Here is a 21,266-nt window from a genome sequence, read left to right as displayed (position 1 = left end):
ATTGGATGCCATGGGACGCAGAGTCATCTCGTCGGCGGCGACGACGATTAAAGCGGCCAACGCCTTGGCTATCGTGGCCCGCTACGACAGGGAACTCTGGTACAAGATAGCTCCCCTGCTGGATTTTCTGCCGGACGACAAGAGGGCGGAGGCCCTTGAGATCCTGCAGGAAGGTGAGGTGGCCTCGGACCACGCCATCACCGTGGCGACGGACATCGCCGACACTGGGTTCCGCCAGATGGGCAACGGCGTTTGCCTTCGACGTCGCGGATGGCTCAAGGCGACGGACTTTCGGCAGGACGTCCAGACCAGGGTCCTGGACATGCCCTTCGACGGGAACAACCTGTTTGGGAAGACAGTGGACGATTCCCTTCAGGCCATCAAGGCGGATACTGAGACGGCCCGGGCCCTTGGAGTACTGCAGCAACGGCGGACGCCCTTTCGGAGCGGCGGAGGCAAGGGCGCCTCCAAAGGTTCCGGCGGCGGTTTCGCTTCCTACCGTCAAGCGGCCCGCTCGTCGTCGCAAGAGGCCTACAGAGGACGAGGCAAGTCCGGCGGACCCCGCCGTCGTCGCCAAGGAGGCCAAGGCGGCAAGGCCGCGTCCAAGCAGGATTGAACCGGCCCTGGGGTCGGGCCCCCACCGAAGCACCCCGGTGGGAGGCCGGCTGGCGGGCTTCGTCAGCGTGTGGGAGTCCATCTCCACCGACCGCTGGGTGCTGGACGCCCTGGCCCGGGGCCACGCGCTCGAGTTTCAAAGAAGGTGCCCGCGCGTCCCCCCCCGTGGCCAGGAAAGAACTTCACGTCCCTCAACTTCTCCTGGAGGTAAAGGCGATGCTCAGAAAGGGCGCCATCGAACTCGTCCCAAAGAGGCTTCGGGGCTCCGGAGTCTACTCGCGTTACTTCCTCGTGAAGAAGAAGACGGGAGGATGGCGCCCCATCCTGGACCTGCGACGCCTGAACAAGTTCATCAAGGCGCAGAAGTTCCGGATGGTCACCCTCCAGCACGTCCTGGGTCAGCTGGAGGAAGGAGACTTCCTATCGTCGTTGGATTTGGAGGATGCCTACTTCCACATTCCCATCCTGAAGGGACACCGAAAATTCCTCAGATTCGTGGTCCAAGGGCGTCATTACCAGTTCAAAGCCCTTCCCTTCGGACTACGGTCGGCACCCAGGGTTTTCACCAAGTGCCTCGCACCGGTGGCGGCGCAGCTGCGCCGCGAGGGGATTCACGTCTACCCCTACCTGGACGACTGGCTCATCCGCGCCAAGACGAGGGAGCTCGCCGTGGTCCACACGGCAAGGACCGTCCAACTCCTCACGGACCTGGGATTCTCCGTGAACTACGCCAAATCCCACCTGGTGCCCGCGCAAGTCGCACTGTTTCTGGGAGCGAGGCTCGACACAGTGTCCCTTCTGGCCTCCCCGTCGGAGGAGAGGACCAGGACCATCTTGGGCAAGGTGCAACGGATGTTGGTGGCCGACGCGGCCAAGGTGAGGTCCATCAAGTCCCTCCTCGGGATGATGTCTTCCTGCATCTACCTCATTCCCATGTGCAGGCTCCGGATGCGCCCGTTGCAAGAGTTCCTGGATGCGCGCTGGATCCAGACGACGGGCAGCTTCGAGGAAAGGATCAAGCTCGACGAGAGTTTCCGACGAGCGATACGGTGGTGGGGCACCCGCGCGCATCTGACGGCGGGCATGGACTTCCAGACCCCAGCCCACCAGGTGACTGTGACCACGGATGCCTCCCTAGAAGGGTGGGGAGCGCACACCGAAAATCTGCACTCAAGGGGACTCTGGCTCCCGACGGAGAAGTCCCTGCATATCAACGTCCTGGAGCTCCGTGCAGTGTTTTGGGCCCTCAGGTCCTTCCTTCCGTCCCTCAAGGGCAAGGTGGTGAGGATCTTCACCGACAACACCACCACCATGTTTTACATCAGGAAACAGGGCGGAACCAGGTCCCCAGCGCTGTCCAAGGAGGCGCAGGACCTGTGGCATTGGGCCGTCGCCCAAGGGATTCTTCTGGTGCCGTTTCATCTGGCAGGGATAAAAAACACCATCGCCGACTCACTCAGCAGGGAGCTGCGCTCGTGCCACGAGTGGGAACTACGGCAGGATCTGGTGGATCGCCTCTTCCGACGGTGGGGCACACCCCAGATCGACCTGTTCGCGACGGCGACGAACACCAAGTGCCGGAGGTTCGCCAGCAGGTTTCCCCAGACGAGGAGCATGGGCGATGCTTTCTCGTTCCCCTGGGAGGGCCTGTTCCTCTACGCGTTCCCTCCCTTGCCTCTGCTAATCCGGCTCGTCAACCAGCTCAAGAGGTCACGGTGCAGGATGATCCTCGTCGCACCTGCGTGGCCGAGGCAGATATGGTTCCCGGACCTTCTGGACTTGTCGGCGTCCCCGCCAATCAAGCTGCCGGCGGACGCGGATCTACTCTCCAGGGAAGGAGGCGCCATCCTCCACCACGACCCGAAGTCGCTGAACTTGCAGGCCTGGCTCCTGCAGCGCTAGAGTTTGGAGGATACGACATACCGGCCGATTGCAGAGATGTTCTTGCAAAGGCCAGGGCGTCCTCGACTCTTAAATGCTACGGACACAAATGGAAGAGGTTCTCTGTCTGGTGCCACGCACAGAAGATTAACCCTCTACGGATTACGGCTCCCCAAGTGCTGCCGTACCTGCTGACGCTGGCCAAAGCTGGTCTGGCACACGCGTCCATCAAGATTCATCTTGCTGCGATCTCCCGATACACCAGAACCACGGGCCGGACGTCCTTGTGGTCTCATCGTCTGGTGAAAGAGTTCATGAAGGGACTGTTCAGATCGTTCCCGCCGGTGAAGGCTCCGGCCCCGGCGTGGGAGCTCAACGTGGTGCTGACCAAACTCATGGGACCTCCGTTCGAGCCTCTGCACTCGGCCCCGTTGAAGTTTCTATCGTGGAAAACAGCTTTTCTCGTGGCCATCACCTCCGCACGACGAGTGGGAGAGATCCAGGCCCTTTCCTGCAAGGCCCCGTACTTGACTTTCCACGACACGAGGGTAGTGCTCAGGACGCACCCATCCTTCATGCCCAAGGTACCGTCGGACTTTCATCTCAACGAACCCTTGGTGTTACCTGTGTTCTTCCCGTCGCCTTCGTCGCCGGCTGAGAGGACTTTGCACTCGCTGGATGTAGCTAGAGCGCTGAAGTTCTACGTGGACCGCACGAAAGGTTTTCGGAAGACGTCACAACTCTTTGTGAACTTTGGACCTGTCAATCAGGGGAAGGCTCTCTCGAAGGCTTCCATCTCCAGATGGCTCTCCGGCTGTATCATGTACTGTCACCGGTTGGCAAACCGACCGCTGCCTGGCCGTCCGAGAGCCCATTCCACCAGAGCGATCGCAGCTACCACGGCGTTCCTATCTGGTGTGCCCCTGCTGGACATATGCAGGGCTGCTACGTGGAGGTCGACGCACACCTTCACGAAATTCTACTGCGTCGACCGGGATTCCAGGGAGGAGTCCAGGGTCGGCCAAGCAGTGCTGCGCAACCTGTTCGCCTGAGGTGAGCCTGGTGAGGAGGTAAGATGCTTAATGTTGAGTTGATGTGATGCTTAATGTTGAGCCTTTGCCACCTCCCGTGGTTGTGCATGTGTGTACTGCTATGTATTCTTTATTCATGAGCATGTGAATCCATGCCAGACCCCATGCTGGAGAAGGAACAAGTTACTTACCTGTAACTGTTGTTCTCCAGCATGGGTCTGGCATGGATTCACATGCGAACCCTCCCGCCTACCCCTCTGCGGCTCTTCACTTGGTCATACTGCCACTTCACGTGCTTCCAAATCTGAAGATGGCTGCCAGAGGCGGTGCTTAGGTAGAGGGCAGTCATTGGCTGTGGTCAGTATGACGCAGAGACCAGTGATTGGTTATTACTACGAAAGACAGATCAGAAACGAAACTGATACTGGTTTTTTCTTTACCGAGGATTCCCAGCCTGACGACGGGGAATATTCATGAGCATGTGAATCCATGCCAGACCCATGCTGGAGAACAACAGTTACAGGTAAGTAACTTGTTCCTTAGTGTTGGAATTGGCTGAGTCTATCCTGGTGTTGAATGAAGTGGCTTTGGCTTTGATGATGGCTAGTTTGTAATCTTTTGCGATTTTGTTGAACTCTCTTTTAGTGGTATTGCATGGGTTGGCTTTCCAAATGGAGAGTACTGCCCTTTTTTTAGTGCAAAGTTCGAGGAGATCGAGGGTGAACCAAGCATTGGAGTGCTTTGTACGTTTGGCTTTCCTTCGAGTGAGTGGGCGATGGTGTCTATGGCTTGCATGATGATGGAGTTGAAAATCTGGACTAGTGATTCAGGGTTTTTGGAGAAGGGTGGCTTGAGGGCAGGAACTGTGAGGTGAGGTAGGATTCTTTCTTTAGTGAATTGACGGGTGCTCCTGGTAAGAGCTAGCGGAAGGGGAGTCTTAGGTTGGTGTCCTGACTTAGCCGTGGTGATATCGAAGAGGATGATGTGGTGGTCGGTCCAGGGCAGCGATTTGTTTGCCTTGATGGTGACAGGGCAGTTGTGGTGGCCTATCCAATCAAGGGTGCGGCCCTTGCTATGGGTGTGGTCTGAGATAGCTTGTTTGAACCCTAGAGTTCCTAATGCTTTGTCAAGAGAATTGGCTGGGGAGTCTTTGTGGTCATTTAGGCCGAGGTTGAAGTCTCCTAGGAGGATGGCCTTGGATGTTTTTTTTAAGTTGTTTGTAAGAAGGTGAGTAAGGGTGGCTTGAAAGTCTGTTATGGGTCCCGGGGGGCGGTAGCTGATGTGTAGGGTGATGGTTCAGCTTGGGGTGGCGTTGAGTTTGATGAGTAGGTGGTTGCTGTTTTTTTCAGTTTCCTATCGACTTTTCTGATGGGGATAGTGTCTTTTGCCAAAAGAGGGCCGACTCTGCTTTTGGAGTGAGGGCAATCCCGCCTAAAGATGGTGTAACCAGGGGGGAGGGCAAGTGATGATGCCGGGCCAGGTTTCGCTGATTGTCAGGAGATCAAGATTGTTGGTGGTGATCAGATCTTTAATGTCTAGGGCGTGGGCTGAGAGCGACCGGGCATTGATGAGGGCGAAACGGAGCAGTAGGGGTGGTGAATTGCTTGAGGTGGTTGTGTGGGGTTTTAGCCTACTTCTGGTAGTCGGGGAGGGGGGGGCAGATAAATCCATAGATTGGTTTGGCATGGTAGACTTTCCTAGTAAGCAGGCCGAGTGGTTGTCTAATGGTGCAGGTGCTTTAATGGTCAGGTTAACAGGTGGACCAACAGGTAGTGCACCATTCAATTCAGTGGGTAGATCATTCGTATTGCTAATCATAGGTAGTAGGTGTGAAGGTTGGACTACAGGAGTTTCCATAGCCTCACTAGCATGGCAGATATTAGCTTGTTTGAGGCGAGAAGGAGGCCATTTTGGAGTTCAAGTGAGTTTGAGATGCTAGTCGGTTGTTCCTCAGAGAGGTGGTGCATGGGGCGGAGTATGGCGTGGGAGGTTTGCACTGATTTTCAGATGGGTCCGAGTTTGTCGCCTCCGGTGAGCACAGTGGCAAAAGGAGGGGGAGAGAGGAGTCTTTGGTAAGAAGTGTGTTGGAGGGATGGTGCCTCGATCAATGAGTGCAGTGGCCATTTGCAATCTGTGTCAGCTGTGGTTGGGTGCAAGGTTACCTAACTGAATTATATTCCTTTTCTTGTTTTGCTCTAGGGCGGATAAGTAGTAGGTATGGTCTTAAGGCTGGAATCTCGAGGTTTCGTAGGTCAGGCTCAGTGTTTAGGGAGGGGGCACCAAGATCGTGTCTAGGCACTATATCTGGATGCGTAGATCAAGCTTGTGCACAGAATCGAGATGCAAGGATCAGGAATAGGCACAGAGTGGAAGCAAGATAAATCAAAGGTGCAATTTCTAGATGCAAAACTGGCAGGGGCACATTAACTAAATGCAAAATCAGGCATAGGCACAAAAGTGGAAGAAAGATAAGTCCAGGCGTAATTTCTAGATGCAAAACTGCACACTGCCTGAGAATCGTGAGCTTTATCCTTTATCACTGGGAGGGCAGATAGTTCTTTGGCAACTCTGAAAAGCTCCCTTGATGAGCATGTTGCATCTGTGATTCAATTAGCATAGAAAAAAGATTTTCCTATAATAATCATCTTGTGGTAATCTAATACCGCAAGTTTGTAGACTAAGTGGGCGTCCGGGTTATAATTGTTTTGCCATTGCGGCTCGCAGGTGACTAGTGAACCAAGGTGCGGAGGGCTTGGACCGACCAAACTGAGATTCAACTGGTGCTAAAGTATCTGCTATTTTAGTCAATGCTCTGAGGAGAGCAGTACAAGGATCTTGCCCATACACCATTATACAATGATTATTGGTCTCCACCAACTGATCTGACATAAGGGAGGGGTCGACCCTGTTCCAGAACTGATGGGTCTGGAAACAGTGGGAGATTGTGGCTAGGTAAGCTAAAGTTGTCAAAATAAAAGGCAACAAGAAATTATCAAACCATATAACTGGGAGAGGAGCAAAGGTAGTCGTAATTTTTTTTTATAAAAAAAAATAAGATCAAGAGTGTTGGCACCATGGTGAATGGGCAGGGAATTACAAAGGCTAAAAGAGGAGTCAGTCAGGTGTGCCAACAGAATCTTGGCATATTGGTGAATATTGAAATCTCCCAACACAACCAGATTAGGGTGCTTCACTGCTAGATCAGTGGTCAGCTGGAAAAGTCTGTCGCAAAAACTAGCTCTGCTTTTTGAGGGTGCTCTATATACCAGTAAGAGATGTATTGACACATTAGGGGTCACTTGCACCCTTACAAGTAGAGGTTCACATGGCAGGCAGTGCTTGATAGGGCTATGTAAACATTTCAAGGAGTTGGGATAAATGAACGCCAGTCCCCCACCTTGGCCAGGGGGTGGAGGGGGCTGGGGACTTGGTCTGTCACAGAGGATTATAGTATAGCAGTTAGGTAGGATTTGGCAGACATCCAGTTCGGTTAGCAGAGAACCATGTCCCAGTCATGCAAAGCAGATCTGGAACAATTTACCCCAGTATGTGATAGATATTCTAACGGTGTGCCCCAGCTGATCTGACATTAATTAGGAGCTCCTTGAGACCCTCAAGGTGCTTAGCGGTTTCTTTGCCTGAGGAATCCGTGGGAGGAACATCCATCAGAAAGAACATTACGGAGCTGTAAGCAGTTTATTATCTTGCAAATATCTATCTTAGAAATGTATTTTAAGTTCTTTCAGCATGGGGTCTTAATGGATTCTCATGCTCATGAATATTGCCTGTCGTCGGGCTGGGAGTCCTTGGTAAAAAGAAAGCAGTTTAGATTTAAACTGAAAACTGCTAGTCACCTCTACAGCCAATCAGTATCCTTTGGGCCATAATGCCCCCATCTTCAGATTTTTACTGCACATTTCTAGTGTTCGGGGTCCTTGTGATTCGCTTCTCAACATTTCTGGTGATTTTGCTGTTTTTTTGGGGATTGACTATTGGCAGTGGGGATTCGTTGTTGGCAAATAGTCTTCATGACTTCAGCATGTCCAGGCTTGGGCCTACATTCACCTTGACCATGTACTATGTTCCGAGGAAGAGGATCAGCACCTCAAGAGTCTTTATTGTCTTCACACGGATCACGACATGGACGGATGCGAGATCTTCTGCGGCTTCCTGTTGAAGACCAGGAAGGATCTCCACCGGAGGTTAGTGGCTTGGATCGACTAGGAGAAGGCCTCTGAAGCGGAAGGTCCCATGAGCGTATGCCCTCTGAGAAGAGGTCAAGCTCTTTTGAGGATGCTCCTTTTGAGGAAATCCAAAATAAGGTGAAACGCCCCGCTTCATCTACTCCATCGACGGTTGTCGCAGCTGTAGGATCTTGTTAGTGAAGGGGTTGGTCTCCTTCGACGGTTAGCCTACCGGCTGGAGGGTACTCAATCTGCAAGGAAGACGAAAATTTGGCATCGACCGTCGTTTCAACCTTCACTACGACGACCCTTCCAAAGGCCTCGGTCAGTGGTTCTGACCTCTGCGGCGCCCATGCTGCAGATCCCCATCACTGCCTCCTTCCTGAAGGACTCGGGTAGAGTGAGGGAATTGCTGCCTCCGTCGGACTTATTGCCAAGACCAACAGTTGTCACCTTCAGCTCCTGCGGGATCGTCGAGAAAATCTCCTCACATCGATACCAGTTTTGAGGATGATTGGACTAAGGATTTCGAATCAGACCATGACGGTGACAAGAGACCCATGTCCCATGAGGGATCTCACTATCGTGCCATACCGGCAGTTTGTTCCTCCATGGGGTTTTAGCCTGCATCCTGCACCGTTTGCACCCCCACTGGCACCAAGCGATATGTCATTTCACATCCTGACCACCCTGCACACTTTGTATGGCAAATTCAGCAACGGCTGCCTACTGATCCTGTACCTGGTTCTGCCTGCAGTCCTCCAAGGCCATCAGCCAGGAGCTCTCCCAGGCTACCCAGGCGTAAGCCGACACCCCCGTATGGCACCTGTCACATCTGGCTCTGGACTTGGGACCTTCACCCCAGTGTTGAAGGAGTCAGTGCACACAGACACTGGTACTGAAATGGATACCACGACTAATCACACTGATGAGTATGAAGATTATGTCCAGATGTTGATGAGGCCGCCAGGGCTTTACCACCAGACGAAATTGGCTCCTTCCACAAAATCATCTCAAGGGCATCCGAACTCTTCAGTCTGGTGCCGAGGAAGGTTTCCTTACTCCTACGTCCCGTCCCCTTTCCTCCATACTTGTGGGGACATCTCTCCGTCCTGTGGGACTAGCCGTCTGCCTCAAGGGTATTCACAAAATGCTTAGCCCCGGTAAGAGCCACCTACGCCGCAGGGGGATACACATCTTCCCGTATCCGGACCACTAATTTGTTCGGTCCAGCTCTCACGCACTGGCGGCACCACACACCGGAGACCATACACCTAATGTCACTCGGATTCTCAATCAATTATCTGAAGTCCTGCGCAGAACACACTGTTCCTGGGTGTCCGGCTCAGCACAATCTATTGTCTGGTGACCCCTTCGGGGGAAGAGGGTGAAGGCCATCATGGGAATGATTCAGTGGCGGTCGATAATGTCCATCGCCACAGTCGGCTCCATCAAATCCCTGCTGGACATGATGTCCTAATGCATCTACATGGTCTCCATCTGGTCTCCTTTTGCAGGCACCAGATGCAGCCCTTCCAGGAGTTCCTAGACGTGAGGTGGCAGCTGGTCACCGGCACGTTGACAGACAAGATCGTCCTCAATCGGGCGTTTTCTGTCAAGCTCTTCATTGGTGGTCGGCTCATCCTCATCTGACTCGAGGAGCTCCTTTCTAGATACGTCTGTACAAGGCAACAGTCACTACCAGTGCCTCAAGTTGGCACTTCAACAGAATCGGGTGTCTCGTCTCTTCAGCAAGTGGGGTTCTCCCCAGAACGACCGCTTTGACGTCTGCCAACTCCAACTGTCAGAGATTTGCCAGCAGATATCCTCAGCCGAGGAGTCTAGCGGATGCCTTCTCGTCCTGTGGGACGGGTTCGCCCTGTACGCCTTGCCTCAGATTCCTCTCCTGCTACATGTGATCAACACACAGGCGTTGCCATTGCAGGATGATCCTCATCACTCCAGCGTGGGCGTGGCAGATCTGGTACCTGGAACTTCTCCATCTGTCAGCGGCTCCGGCCATCCAGCTCCTTCTCGACCTTCTCTCCAGAGAAAGCAGAACACCACTTCACCACGACCCAGTGTCACTGAACCTCAAGGCCTGGCTCCTGCAGCCCTAGAGTTTGGGCACAATTCACTGCTGCTTGAGTGCATGAAGGTCCTGGCCAAGGCCAGAGCACCCTCTGTTGTCTTGCTACAGGCACAAATAGAAGCGCTTCACAATGTGGTGCAGGGTGCAGAAGATTATGCCGCTGCAGATAACGGCTCTGCAGCGCCTCCCGTACCTGCTCTCACTGGCTAAAGCTGAGCTGGCTCAAGCCTCCATCAAGATTCATCTGGCTGCCATTTCCCAGTACACACAGGCTCCGGGCAAGCTTTCCCTGTGGTCACACAGGCTCGGCAAAGTGTTCCTCAAGGGTCTCTTCGCTTCACCGCCGGTGAAGGCTCCTGCCCCGGGTTGAGAACTGAACATAGTCTTGACTAAGCTCATGGGGCCTCCGTATCAGTCTGTGCGTAGTGCCCCTTTTAAGTTTCTGTCATGGAAGACTGCTTTCCTGGTGACGATCACCTCAACCAGGCGGGTCGGGGAGAGTCATGCTCTTTCCTGCAAGCAGACATACTTGACCTTCAAGACGGCAAAGATGGTGCTGCGGACTTATCCCAGTGGCAAGCACGACAGACTTTCGGAAAACATCTCCGTTTTTTGTCAATTTTGGACCTGTGGAACATGGGAAGGCCCTGTCGAAGACTTCTATATCCAGGTGGCTCTCCGGCTGTATCATGCACTGTCAACGTCTGACAAACGGACCATTTCCATACCGGCCGAGAGCCCACTCCACCAGACCCATCGCAACGACTGTGGCATTTTTCACTGGTGTCCCCCCCCCCTGCTCGACATCTGCAGGGCAGACACGTGGAGGTCTACCCACACCTTCACAAGATTCTATTGTATGGACAGGGATTCCAGGGAGGATCCCTGGTCGACCAAGCGGGGCAGTCTGTTTATTTGAGGTGAGTCTGTTCCAGTGTTAAGTGTTTTTTCTTCTGTGATCCTTGCCACCGCCCGTGGCTGTGTATATGTATTTCTGTATAATCGTATTCATGAGCAAGTGAATCCATGCAAGACCTCATGCTAGAGAATGTACAACTTACTTACTTGTAACTCTTGTTCTCCAGGATGGGTCTTGCATGCAATTCCTCTCTGCTTCCTTTCTGGCTCTTCTTGGTTTATACTGCCACTTTACGTCCACCATCAAACCTGAAGATGGCCACCAGGGGTGGAGCTTAGGATGACGAATAACATTGGCTGGGGGCAGTATGACCCAATGGATACTGATTGGCTGTAGAGGAGACAAGTATTAGGACTGATTTTCTATACTCTGGCCTGGTGGACAGATGTATAGAAGGCCAACCTAGTATTGTGACAGGGACAACTCTGCAATGGAAGCTGAAGCAAAACCATATCAAGGTAGCAAGGCGAGTGGTCTAGACTAAGTCTTGAGCTTGTAAGGGGTTCACAATGAGCACACAGTGAAACAGTCAAAGAACACACTTAGACAAACGGGTATAAAAATCGTCTTTACTTATGGCCATCGAACAGTGAAAAATGACTCTTACCAGGTAATACTATCACACAACACTAATAGACACATATACATAATCACGAGAGAAGTTAAAAATCCATATCAAACCCCTGAAAAGCAAGGTACAGATTTGTATAAGCAGTACTGGTCCACAGAGATACAATCCTAACTTCAAATGTCCACCCCTAAAATGTATGGGGCCTTGTGCCCAAAAGTTAAGAAAAATTCCATACTGTATTGTGAAGCTGGAAAAAATGAAGGTAGGGTCTCTGGGGTCCAATAAATGTTTCCAGTGGTTAGGGGACAAGTTAATCTAACTAACAAATGTGTCCCCAACTTTCAGAGTATGTGTGTGAAAGAGCAATGGCAAAGCCAATCTATTACAAACGTTAGAAAAGCTATCAAAACTTTTGAGAGTTAGGGGTTCAGGTAAGTATCGCTACAACTCACCCCCCTGTACTCCGATTCTCCGTAGGACTTGGCAGGTCTGCTAAAGGGGGTTGGAGGTCACTTTTCCTGCCGTCAGCAGTTGATCCCCAGGGGCTGCAGGTTTGAGCACTCCTCTGGTCAGGCTCTAATGCTGGTGCAAGATCTACCAGTTGAGAAATGTAAAAGACCCCTCTTAGGACAGAACTTGGATGCAGGTAAGCAGTTTTGGACGACGGCCACCGATGCACAGAGACGCAAAGGGATTCACTTGCCACGGTCACACTTTGCCTCCTATCCCGGGTCCCCTTCATGCTAGGACCACAAAATGTTGCAGAGTTAAGTCTTGTTGCACAAGCTGAAGATCCTCCAGGTTCCAGGCCTCAACTCGGAACAGCAACGTCTGCAGCATGGTAGCCCAAACTCAGAGCTGGTCAGCCACTGCCCGGTCCAGAAGGCTCTTTAGGACTACAAGCTTACTTAGAGAATGGATGTTCCCTCCACTCCAAGGATCACAGGTCCTTCGCAAGACTGCTGTAGATCTTCCACAGGACAGGACTCTACTAGGACAGCAGCAGAAGTTGGTTGTCAGGCCTTCTTCCAAGCCCGTCTCCGATCTCCTTGCAGGTCTTGCAGCTGGACAGAATTCTTGGCTCCTTTGGTTTCTTCCAAAATCTCTCTAGAATGGGTGCAGGGGTCCTCTTCTTGTCCCAAAAGGCAGGTAAGAGCTGGAATTCCCCCTAGCCAATGACAGATCTGGCCCACAAACACACACCCCAGCAGTGGTCCAATTAGTACCACTTGTGGCAAAACACATGCCTACCACTCAGAACACACTGAAACCAGTGTGTGGATTGGGACCAGACCGTCCCAACCCATTTTCTGGCAGCAAACACACATAGACCTCTGGTAGCCCACCAAAAGCCTTTGCTTTCCTGGGCACTGGAAGTCCATATAAGGATATTCTTGGCTTCATAGGCCAGGAAGGAGGGTAAAACACAAGATGGCCAAAGGACAAGTTAAATACCATGTGCCATGGCCATGTTTGGACACTAGCTACAGTTTGTAGCTAAACACGGTAAGGCTAAAACGAAATAGACCAAAAAATAGCAAAAAGTAACTGCTGCCAACAGCTTGTCCTTTAGCACATCTAGAGTAACCACAAATCCTCTGAGTGTTAGTCTAGAGCAAAACAAAAGTGTAACCATTGTACTGCATTGTAAGATGCATTGTACAATGATGCAATTTACCAGAAGTGATACCAAGTTGCTAAAAGTAGTAATGGGGTAACAAGACTCAGGGAAACTATGTTTCTCCAGCATGGGGTCTGGCATGGATTCACATGCTCATGAATATTCCCCGTCGTCAGGCTGGGAATCCTCGGTAAAGAAAAAACCAGTATCAGTTTCGTTTCTGATCTGTCTTTCGTAGTAATAACCAATCACTGGTCTCTGCGTCATACTGACCACAGCCAATGACTGCCCTCTACCTAAGCACCGCCTCTGGCAGCCATCTTCAGATTTTTACCGCACGTTCATGTGTTGGGATCCTCGTGCTATTGCTCTCGAGCGTTAGTGCTATTTTTTCGCGCTTTTTACAAAAACTTCGATTCTTTCGGTCAAAAGAGCCTCAAGCTCCACCGATCCTACATCCGATCAACGGGGACCCGTGTCGGATTCATCTGTGCCCCTCAAGGGTGAAGATTTCGTCGAGCTACACTTCGGAGGACTCCAGAAGCTTCTCAGGCCCTGTCTCGGAGATGGCCCAGGAGAAGGGAAGCTCGACGCCTGGAAAGCTGTTCAGGGTCTGCCCTGGATGCCAGCTGCAGAACGTCTTCAAGGAGGACGAACACTCTTTCTGCCTTTACTGCCTTCATGAGGACAAGACGCACGTGGAGAAGGACTGTGCGTTTTGCGGCAACATGTCGGAACGGACCATGAAGGACCGCCATCAACGTCTCGCCAACTGGCTGGAGGGTAAGAGCCCGTCTGGCGAGAAGAAGAAGAAATCCGAGCGGTCTTCTAAGACCTTTGAGGGCGCCCCGGCGACGGGGGCCCAACATAAGGCCAAGCACCGCGAGTCCGCTGGCACCGGGAGCGCCGAACGGTCGGGCTCTGCGGGCGCCAGGCAGGGCGCACCCTCCCCGGCACCATCAACCACGAGCCAACGCTCTGGGTCGGGTAAGAGGAAGGCCGAGCACCCGGCGAAGCTCCTGGAGAGGCCCCGGTCGAGCTCTAAGGCAGAGGAGGAGCGTGGCAGTGCCCCCTCCCTCAAGGATAAGGCGGTGAGCGCACCTAAGGTGGTGAAGGCCTTGATCCATCCGACCAAGCCCTCTATCGAAACGGTCGCGGCGGCCCTGGCTCAGCCTGTGGTGGCTGCACCAGTGGTGGCGACCTCAGGGCCCAGAATCTCCCTGCCTCCTCGGAGGGAGTCTTCCTTTGTGCCCATCGATAGGACCCCCGTGAAACCCTCCGTGGGGAAGAAGAAGGGGGGGCAGGGCGTCGTCGTAGAGTCGGCCTCAACCTCAGAAGAGGAACTGATCGAGGTCTTAAGCCACGGCCTAGGCGTGGAAGAAGGCCAGCCCGTCGGAATGGACCCCGACGCAGGTGACGACGACGACATCGTCGAGGATACCGACGGGGCCCCTGCTCGCCCGTCGGATTCCCCTCTGCCAGCGCCGCAAGACAACTCGGCGGCCATTTTGTTGGCCATACAGTCCTTATGCTCCGAGATAAGGACGAGGCTACCGTTACCGACGGAGGAACCTCTCCCGTCGGGGGATCCAGAACCGGGACCTTCTGGTGTTCCCCCTACCAAGAAAAGAAGGATCCATCCACCACCTCCTTTTCAACCGTCGCGCCCCTTCCAGCCCTCCTCCCCGTCCACCCGAGGGGATGATACGGGGACTGACACGGCAGCGACGGGTACGGACGACGAGGCATACGACGAGGATTTTCCGTCGTCGCCTCCCACCAGGGCCTCTCCGCCCGACGAGATCGGATCTTTCCACTCCATGATCTCCAGGGCTTCCGAGCTTTTCCAACTCTGCCCTGAGGAGAAGAAAAAGGAAGGCTTCCTTTATCAGCGGCGCGAGGCCAAGAGGAAGACGGTCCTCGCAGTGCCTCTGTTGGACGACATTTGGGATGAGGGCCTTTCCCTCCTCAAGAACCCTTCCACGACGCCAGCTAGAAGAGACCGGTACGAGAAAAAGTACCGGGTCCCGGACACGGCCCCCCTATGCCTCCGGGCGCAGCCTACCCCGGACTCCGTCGTCTCCGCGGCAGCCAGGAAGAAAGCGGGGGGGGGTGCGGCCTCCACATCGACTTCCCCGCCGGACGGCGAGGGAAAGAAATTGGATACTATGGGGCGTAGAGTCATCTCGTCGGCAGCGACGACGATTAAAGCGGCCAACGCCTTGGCTATCGTGGCCCGCTACGACAGGGAGCTCTGGTACAAGATGGCTCCTCTGCTGGATTTTCTGCCGGACGACAAGAGGGCGGAGGCCCTTGAGATCCTGCAGGAAGGTGAGGTGGCCTCGGACCACGCCATCACCGTGGCGACGGACATCGCCGACACTGGATTCCGCCAGCTGGGCAACGGTGTTTGCCTTCGACGTCGTGGATGGCTCAAAGCTACGGACTTCCGGCAGGACGTCCAGACCAGAGTCCTGGACATGCCCTTCGACGGGAACAACCTGTTTGGGAAGACAGTGGACGATTCCCTTCAGGCCATCAAGGCGGATACTGAGACGGCCCGGGCCCTTGGAGTCCTGCAACGACGGACGCCCTTTCGGAGCGGCGGAGGCAAGGGCGCCTCCAAAGGTTCCGGCGGCGGTTTCACTTCCTACCGTCAAGCGGCCCGCTCGTCGTCGCAAGAGGCCTACAGAGGACGAGGCAAGTCTAGCGGACCCCGCCGTCGTCGCCAAGGAGGTCAAGGCGGCAAGGCCGCGTCCAAGCAGGATTGAACCGGCCTTGGGGTCGGGCCCCCACCGAAGCACCCCGGTGGGAGGCCGGCTGGCGGGCTTCGTCAGCGTGTGGGAGTCCATCTCCACCGACCGTTGGGTGCTGGACGCCCTGGCCCGGGGCCACGCGCTCGAGTTTCAAAGAAGGTGCCCGCGCGTCCCCCCCGTGGCCAGGAAAGAACTTCACGTCCCTCAACTTCTCCTGGAGGTAAAGGCGATGCTCAGAAAGGGCGCCATCGAACTCGTCCCAAAGAGGCTTCGGGGCTCCGGAGTCTACTCGAGATACTTCCTCGTGAAGAAGAAGACGGGAGGATGGCGCCCCATCCTGGACCTGCGACGTCTGAACAAGTTCATCAAGGCGCAGAAGTTCCGGATGGTCACCCTCCAGCACGTCCTGGGTCAGCTGGAGGAAGGAGACTTCCTATCGTCATTGGATTTGGAGGATGCCTACTTCCACATTCCCATCCTAAAGGGGCACCGCAAATTCCTCAGATTCGTGGTCCAAGGGCGTCATTACCAGTTCAAAGCCCTTCCCTTCGGACTACGGTCGGCACCCAGGGTATTCACCAAGTGCCTTGCACCGGTGGCGGCGCAGCTGCGCCGCGAGGGGATCCACGTCTACCCCTACCTGGACGACTGGCTCATCCGCGCCAAGACGAGGGAGCTCGCCGTGGTCCACACGGCAAGGACCGTCCAACTCCTCACGGACCTGGGATTCTCCGTGAACTACGCCAAATCCCACCTGGTGCCCGCGCAAGTCGCACTGTTTCTGGGAGCGAGGCTCGACACAGTGTCCCTTCTGGCCTCCCCGTCGGAGGAGAGGACCAGGACCATCTTGGGCAAGGTGCAACGGATGTTGGTGGCCGACGCGGCCAAAGTGAGGTCCATCAAGTCCCTCCTCGGGATGATGTCTTCCTGCATCTACCTCATTCCCATGTGCAGGCTCCGGATGCGCCCGTTGCAAGAATTCCTGGATGCGCGCTGGATCCAGACGACGGGCAGCTTCGAGGAAAGGATCAAGCTCGACGAGAGTTTCCGACGAGCGATACGGTGGTGGGGCACCCGCGCGCATCTGACGGCGGGCATGGACTTCCAGACCCCAGCCCACCAGGAGACTGTGACCACGGATGCCTCCCTGGAAGGGGTGGGGAGCGCACACCGAAAATCTGCACGCAAGGGGACTCTGGCTCCCGACGGAGAAGTCCCTACATATCAACGTCCTGGAGCTCCGTGCAGTGTTTTGGGCCCTCAGGTCCTTCCTTCCGTCCCTCAAGGGCAAGGTGGTGAGGATCTTCACCGACAACACCACCACCATGTTTTACATCAGGAAACAGGGCGGAACCAGGTCCCCGCCCTGTTTGCTGTCCAAGGAGGCGCAGGACCTGTGGCATTGGGCCGTCGCCCAAGGGATTTTTCTGGTGCCGTTTCATCTGGCAGGGATAAAAAACGCCATCGCCGACTCACTCAGCAGGGAGCTGCGCTCGTGCCACGAGTGGGAACTACGGCAGGATCTGGTGGATCGCCTCTTCCGACGGTGGGGCACACCCCAGATCGACCTGTTCGCGACGGCGACGAACGCCAAGTGCCGGAGGTTCGCCAGCAGGTTTCCCCAGACGAGGAGCATGGGCGATGCTTTCTCGTTCCCCTGGGAGGGCCTGTTCCTCTACGCGTTCCCTCCCTTGCCTCTGCTAATCCGGCTCGTCAACCAGCTCAAGAGGTCACGGTGCAGGATGATCCTCGTCGCACCTGCGTGGCCGAGGCAGATATGGTTCCCGGACCTTCTGGACTTGTCAGCGTCCCCGCCGATCAAGCTGCCGGCGGACGCGGATCTACTCTCCAGGGAAGGAGGCGCCATCCTCCACCACGACCCGAAGTCGCTGAACTTGCAGGCCTGGCTCCTGCAGCACTAGAGTTTGGAGGATACGACATACCGGCCGATTGCAGAGAGGTTCTTGCAAAGGCCAGGGCGTCCTCGACTCTTAAATGCTATGGACACAAATGGAAGAGGTTCTCTGTCTGGTGCCACGCACAGAAGATTAACCCTCTACGGATTACGGCTCCCCAAGTACTGCCGTACCTGCTGACGCTGGCCAAAGCTGGTCTGGCACATGCGTCCATCAAGATTCATCTTGCTGCGATCTCCCGATACACCAGAACCACGGGCCGGACGTCCTTGTGGTCTCATCGTCTGGTGAAAGAGTTCATGAAGGGACTGTTCAGATCGTTCCCGCCGGTGAAGGCTCCGGCCCCGGCGTGGGAGCTCAACGTGGTGCTGACCAAGCTCATGGGACCTCCGTTCGAGCCTCTGCACTCGGCCCCGTTGAAGTTTCTATCGTGGAAAACAGCTTTTCTTGTGGCCATCACCTCCGCACGACGAGTGGGAGAGATCCAGGCCCTTTCCTGCAAGGCCCCGTACTTGACTTTCCACGACACGAGGGTAGTGCTCAGGACGCACCCCTCCTTCATGCCCAAGGTACCGTCGGACTTCCATCTCAACGAACCCTTGGTGTTACCTGTGTTCTTCCCGTCGCCTTCGTCGCCGGCTGAGAGGACTTTGCACTCGCTGGATGTAGCTAGAGCGCTGAAGTTCTACGTGGACCGCACGAAGGGTTTTCGGAAGACGTCACAACTCTTTGTGAACTTTGGACCTGTCAATCAGGGGAAGGCTCTCTCGAAGGCTTCCATCTCCAGATGGCTCTCCGGCTGTATCATGTGCTGTCACCGGTTGGCAAACCGACCGCTGCCTGGCCGTCCGAGAGCCCATTCCACCAGAGCGATCGCAGCTACCACGGCGTTCCTATCTGGTGTGCCCCTGCTGGACATATGCAGGGCTGCTACGTGGAGGTCGACGCACACCTTCACGAAATTCTACTGCGTCGACCGGGATTCCAGGGAGGAGTCCAGGGTCGGCCAAGCAGTGCTGCGCAACCTGTTCGCCTGAGGTGAGCCTGGTGAGGAGGTAAGATGCTTAATGTTGAGTTGATGTGATGCTTAATGTTGAGCCTTTGCCACCTCCCGTGGTTGTGCATGTGTGTACTGCTATGTATTCTTTATTCATGAGCATGTGAATCCATGCCAGACCCCATGCTGGAGAAGGAACAAGTTACTTACCTGTAACTGTTGTTCTCCAGCATGGGTCTGGCATGGATTCACATGCGAACCCTCCCGCCTACCCCTCTGCGGCTCTTCACTTGGTCATACTGCCACTTCACGTGCTTCCAAATCTGAAGATGGCTGCCAGAGGCGGTGCTTAGGTAGAGGGCAGTCATTGGCTGTGGTCAGTATGACGCAGAGACCAGTGATTGGTTATTACTACGAAAGACAGATCAGAAACGAAACTGATACTGGTTTTTTCTTTACCGAGGATTCCCAGCCTGACGACGGGGAATATTCATGAGCATGTGAATCCATGCCAGACCCATGCTGGAGAACAACAGTTACAGGTAAGTAACTTGTTCCTTCCCAGTACGGACAGCTTAAGACTTCACTGCACTGCAAAAAGAGTAGGTCAGAATCAAAAATAAAAGCAAAAAGTTTGGAGGGAAGGTGCTGTGAAGAGAAATCGTTCCTAATAACGAGCAGTTTTTACAGTCTAAAGCGAAACTGCATTCTTCTTACCGAGGATTCCCAGCCTGACGACAGGGAATATTTGAGTATGTGAATCAATGCAAGACCCATGCTGGAGTACAAGAGTTACAGGTAAGTAACTTGTGCCGTGCGGTCAGTTACCTATTATCAGAGCGTAAACTCAATTTATGGAAATTCATATTGTTAAGGTTGGCAAAATACTTAATTTAGATTTGTCTTTCAGTAAGCAGGAAATCTGGAGAACTGCAAAAGGAGAAGATGAAATCTGCCTCTACAGGTTTGAAGAGAAAAAGAAAAACCTTACAAATCATGTAACAAGGGATTATAAAGTGTCTTCATTCACTAAGGTATGTATACTCTATTTCTCATTCTTTGTTTTCGGCAGCAAATTTTGTACTTGCTTGATAAGAATATCGTCCTTTTTTAAAATTATGTATGGTTTATTACAAACCTTTCATACATGAAATCCTTATATTTAAATCACATCTTTAAAAAAAAACATCATTCTTAAAATGTAAGAGTCCCTCCAAAAGAAGTAAACCAATGAATTAATGCAGAAGTAAGGGTTTCCCCAAAACTCGTGCCATTCCTATTCAATATAGCACTTGTAACGCCTCTTCCATAAATTTCATTACAGCAAAAATCATTGAATTGTTCTCCCCCATTAAAAACATATGCCACCAATCCTCTATTGTTAATGATTTAAACTAAAATGATTTAAACAATGATTTTACAAAACTCACTCATATATTTCTTTGTTAGGTAAGATTGTGTGCAATAGCTTTTGGGTGCACTACCGCAACCTTGACCTCCTGGTAATAGGAACCCAACCTTTGGTGTAAGTCTGTACTACACAGGTTGGTAGTCTGGCTGAGCAGCCAGGCTTATCGCAAGTGGGGTCAATGTGAGCAGTGGGGTTGTAACACAGAGTTTCACAGTGACCGTTCTTCAAATAAACACTTAAAAGGTGTCTTGATTAAACAATTATTAATTTAACAGTCCGTTATATAAGCCTTCTTCAGAAGGAAGCAAACGATGTAACAATTATAATACACTTCAAAACACACTCTGTTTCTCTGTATCAGATGATACCCATTGGGGATGGCACATACACTTCCTACACCCTCAGGTGACCTTAAATAGCTAGGACACTGGACATTGATATATCACTGGTACATTTAGAGCAATACTGAGTTTAGTGCAAAGGTTAGATGGGGGAATAAAGCAAAGGTTAACAAAGAATTCATAAACAGGGAAGTACTTTTTGAACCTTCCAATGTCAAGTAAATGTAACCCTTTCCTGTGGGAAGGTAAAGGCCCAGAGTCAAAGCTAAGAAGAGTCTCTCAGTGAGTCAGGACAGTCCATGTTAGTTGAACAAAGTATAGGGGAGCTGATGATCTTCTTTGCAGGTAAGTAAGTCTTGCACAATGTTTTTAGAAAGGTTTGTAGAGATAAGATTCACTTGAAGGGCCACAAGATGGGAGGCTTGTGAGGGGCAAAGATGCAAGCAACTCTGCAAGGTTAACCAAGACAAGTCTCAACTGAGAACAAGTAGGGCTACACTACAAGAGATAGGTTCTCTTAGACTTTACAGTACCTTTGGTTAGAAGAAATGGTTCCAGTTGGCTTCTGTTCCTGTACAGCTCTGCAGATCCTGGTGGGGCTCAGTAGTGGGGACAAGAGGGAGGACGTCTGGGGACTACTGCACTGCAATGGGAAGGTCAGCGGCAGCAATGGGCAAACTTCAATTCCGTGGCACTTCAGCGTTTCAGCTCCTCGCGTCTGACAGCAAATAGCAACACTGCGGTTCTCGTACACCACTTCAGACTTTCCTCGCATCTGGGGTCCAGCACCCTGTTGAGCTGGCTCAGGCTTGGTTAGTCCTGCTTCAGGGAAGTCCGGAGGATCTTCTTGGTGCTCAGGTCCGACTTACAACCGATCCACTCGATTTGGTGTTCCTCTCCCTGGCACCTCGGTTCCAGCAGCAGTGGCAGT

General features: G+C 53.2%; 1 protein-coding gene across 2 annotated transcripts in view; it reads left to right on the top strand.

Annotated features, from left to right (window-relative positions):
- PHIP (pleckstrin homology domain interacting protein) overlaps positions 1 to 21,266 on the top strand; it is a 2,101,228-nt gene that overhangs the window by 807,082 nt on the left and 1,272,880 nt on the right. For both annotated transcript variants that reach the window (XM_069606291.1, XM_069606290.1), the window contains exon 20: positions 19,494 to 19,617. In XM_069606291.1, coding sequence (XP_069462392.1) covers positions 19,494 to 19,617 — 124 coding nt within the window. The remainder of the gene's footprint in view (positions 1 to 19,493; positions 19,618 to 21,266) is intronic.

This window comes from Ambystoma mexicanum, chromosome 4p, assembly GCF_040938575.1.
Source record: "Ambystoma mexicanum isolate Mex_15411 chromosome 4p, UKY_AmexF1_1, whole genome shotgun sequence".
NCBI lineage: Eukaryota > Metazoa > Chordata > Amphibia > Caudata > Ambystomatidae > Ambystoma > Ambystoma mexicanum.
This window is presented reverse-complemented; position numbering and strand designations above follow the sequence as displayed.